This window comes from Entamoeba invadens, assembly GCF_000330505.1.
Source record: "Entamoeba invadens IP1 unplaced genomic scaffold scaff_1105074726617, whole genome shotgun sequence".
In the NCBI taxonomy this organism is placed as follows: Eukaryota; Evosea; order Mastigamoebida; family Endamoebidae; genus Entamoeba; species Entamoeba invadens.
In genome coordinates this window covers 85,217-88,043 of record NW_004440240.1, presented here as the reverse complement: position 1 = coordinate 88,043, position 2,827 = coordinate 85,217, and the positions used below count along the sequence as shown (strand labels likewise).

The 2,827-nt window shown below is 38.0% G+C and overlaps 1 protein-coding gene across 1 annotated transcript; it reads right to left on the bottom strand.

The window, feature by feature from the left end:
• Positions 1-195: 195 nt before the first annotated feature.
• Positions 196-2,827, bottom strand: EIN_193460 (hypothetical protein; the record flags this gene model as incomplete). Its single annotated transcript, XM_004255410.1, has 1 exon — positions 196-2,827. A coding segment is annotated over one exon (2,632 nt), but the record flags the coding sequence as incomplete, so codon positions are not given.

Genomic DNA, 2,827 nt, shown 5'->3' with positions numbered 1-2,827 from the left:
TTTTTTGAAATATTTTTACATCAGAAATCTTGTGTTAAATCGAATTTTGATATTTTTAATTTTATTAAATAAGTTAATTCAAGTTTTATTTATTTTTTAAATAAAAAAATTATTTATATGATTCAATTATTTATTTTTTTAGTTCTCTGAACATACCCAAATAAATAATAAAAAACCATATCAAAGAAAAATAACTTAGAAGGCGATCATCAAGACTAATACCAAAGCGAGAACGTAAGTTCCAAACGACCCACTTTTGTTCACACAAACTTCACATTCCTTGTCACCTTCTTTGCATGGAGTGTCGTATTTGTCTTTGCACTTCTCGCACTTTCCTTCTTTTTCAAAGTACTTTTCTGGGCAAATGTCAACACATTTGTCTTCAGATAGGAAAAAGTTTTCTTTGCACTTGTCGCACTTTTCTTTGGCTGCACACATCATGCACTTATCCATGCACATATCACAATTGGTTGCGTTTGCTTTATAGAACCCGTCTTCACATTTCTCAACACACTTCATGGTTCCCTCCTCCAACATCTTTGGTGAAACACACTCTTGGCAGTCATTTGCATTACTGCAGACTTTGCAACCATCAGTGCATTTCTTGCACATTTTGTCGGCTTCAGATTTGTAATACATTTCTGGACATTTGTCTTTAACACAAGTTTTGGTGTCTTCAACCATTAAAGAGTCGTCTTTGCAAGCAGTGCACTTTGTTTCCTCAGTGCAAGTTTTGCAATTATCTGGACAAACGGTGCAAACTTTAGCTTTTGCAAAATATCCATCTGGGCAGTTTGCTTTGCAAGTTTTGTCTTCTGGTTGAAGATTACCAGTTGTGCATTCGGTGCATTTTGTTGCTTCAGTGCAAGTCTTACAATCAGTTATACACTTACCACATTTGCGAGTTGAATCACTTGTTGTGTCTTTGAAATACCCATTATCACAAGTATCGAAACACTCAAAGAGGTCTTCTTTCAAATATGTTTTGTCCTTGCATTCGTAACATTTATTAACAGCACACACTGTGCATTTAGTGTGAGCAGCCAAACAAACTGCCATATCATATTCACAGTAATAGTTGGCACCATCAACACTCAAGAAATTGGTTTCACATTTCTTGCACTTTGGTGTGACTTCAGCCATTTTACCTGATGGTGGTGCTGCAGAAGAGACATCAACACACTGGAAATTGGTGCATCCCGCCTTGAGAACTGTCAACTCACCAAATTGGGTAGCTGTGTAATTGTTGGTGACATACACATTCAAATTGCTGTTCAATTTAGTACCTGTTGGTATTGTTGGTGCTGCAGTTCCATGGAAGAATAAGTTCTTTACACTTGTCAGGGTATCTGATAATGAAGTGAGTGGCGCATATAAATTGAGATTCTCAAGTTTATTACAGTCTTTGAACGCATCCTTTCCAACAGTAGCAACTTTTTGTGTTCTGGAAACATTATTTAAAACGGAGCATCCCATAAAAGTACCTTCAGGAATCATTGTATTCTCGGCTAAATCTGCATGTGTCAATGTGGTAATTCCTTCAAAAACACTTGTTCCAAATGTAATTACTGTTGGAATTGCAATATCTGTAACAGTTGTGATTCCCTTGAAAGCCGAATTTCCAAATTTGGTCACTGTTTTGCCAAAAGTGATTGTTGGCATTGCTGTTTTTGCGAACGAGCTTTCACCAAATGAAGTAACTGCTTCAAACCCAGTGACTGTAGCCAATGTAGTGCATTCACTGAATGTGAAATCTGGGATTGTGGTTATTCCTGTAACAATTGCTGATGTCAATGTGGATATTCCCTCAAATACATGTATACCTAATGTAGTTACAGTGGTTGGTATAGTTATAGTAACCAATTTTGTCTTTCTAAAAGCTGCATCACCTATTTTAGTGACTCCAGTAGCAAAAGTGAGGGTAGTGATAGCAGTGTTATCAAACGAGCTTTCACCAAATGAAGTGACAGCTTCTATTCCGGTGACTGTAGCCAATTTGTCACATCCATTGAATGTAAAATCTGGGATTGTGGTGATCCCAGTTATTGTTGCAGAAGTCAATGTGGTTATTCCTTCGAATATGTGTTTTCCTAATGCAGTGACACCAGTTGGAATTGTAACAGTCACCAATTTGGTGTTATTGAAAGCTGCATCACCAATTTTGGTGACACCTGTTGCAAAAGTTATTTCGGCAATTGCAGTGTTGTCAAATGAAGACTCGCCAAACGAAGTGACTGCATCAATGCCAGTGACTGTTGCCAATGCAGTGCATCCTTTGAATGTGAAATCTGGAATGGTTGTGATCCCTGTTATTGTCGCAGTTGTAGCTGTTGTGATATCTTCGAATACATGCATTCCAAAAGCCGTGACAGCTGTTGTCGGAAGTGTAATCGCTGTCAGTTTGGTTCCCATGAAAGCATTGTCTCCAAATTTGGCAACGGTTGCTGCAAATGTGACTGCGGTGAGACCACTCATCTTGAATGAGCTTTCTTCGTATGTTGTGACAGCTTCATTACCAGTGACTGAGGTCAACAAAGCACATCCCTCAAAACACTTTGCTGGAATTGTAGTGAGGTCTGTTAATGCGATTGTCGTCAGTTTGACACATCCACTGAAAGCTTCTTCACCAAGAGACTCAATTTTGTTTGTAATCGTGACTGTTGCTAATTTGATTGCACCTTTGAATGCCCTTGCTCCAATGACAGCTTTTTGTGATGGTTCATACACAAAACTTGTGATCTCCTGATTATTCATAAAAGCCTCATCACATAGTGGTTGTTTATCAGTTGCTTTAATTGTTAATACTCCTGTACATTTGGATTCACCA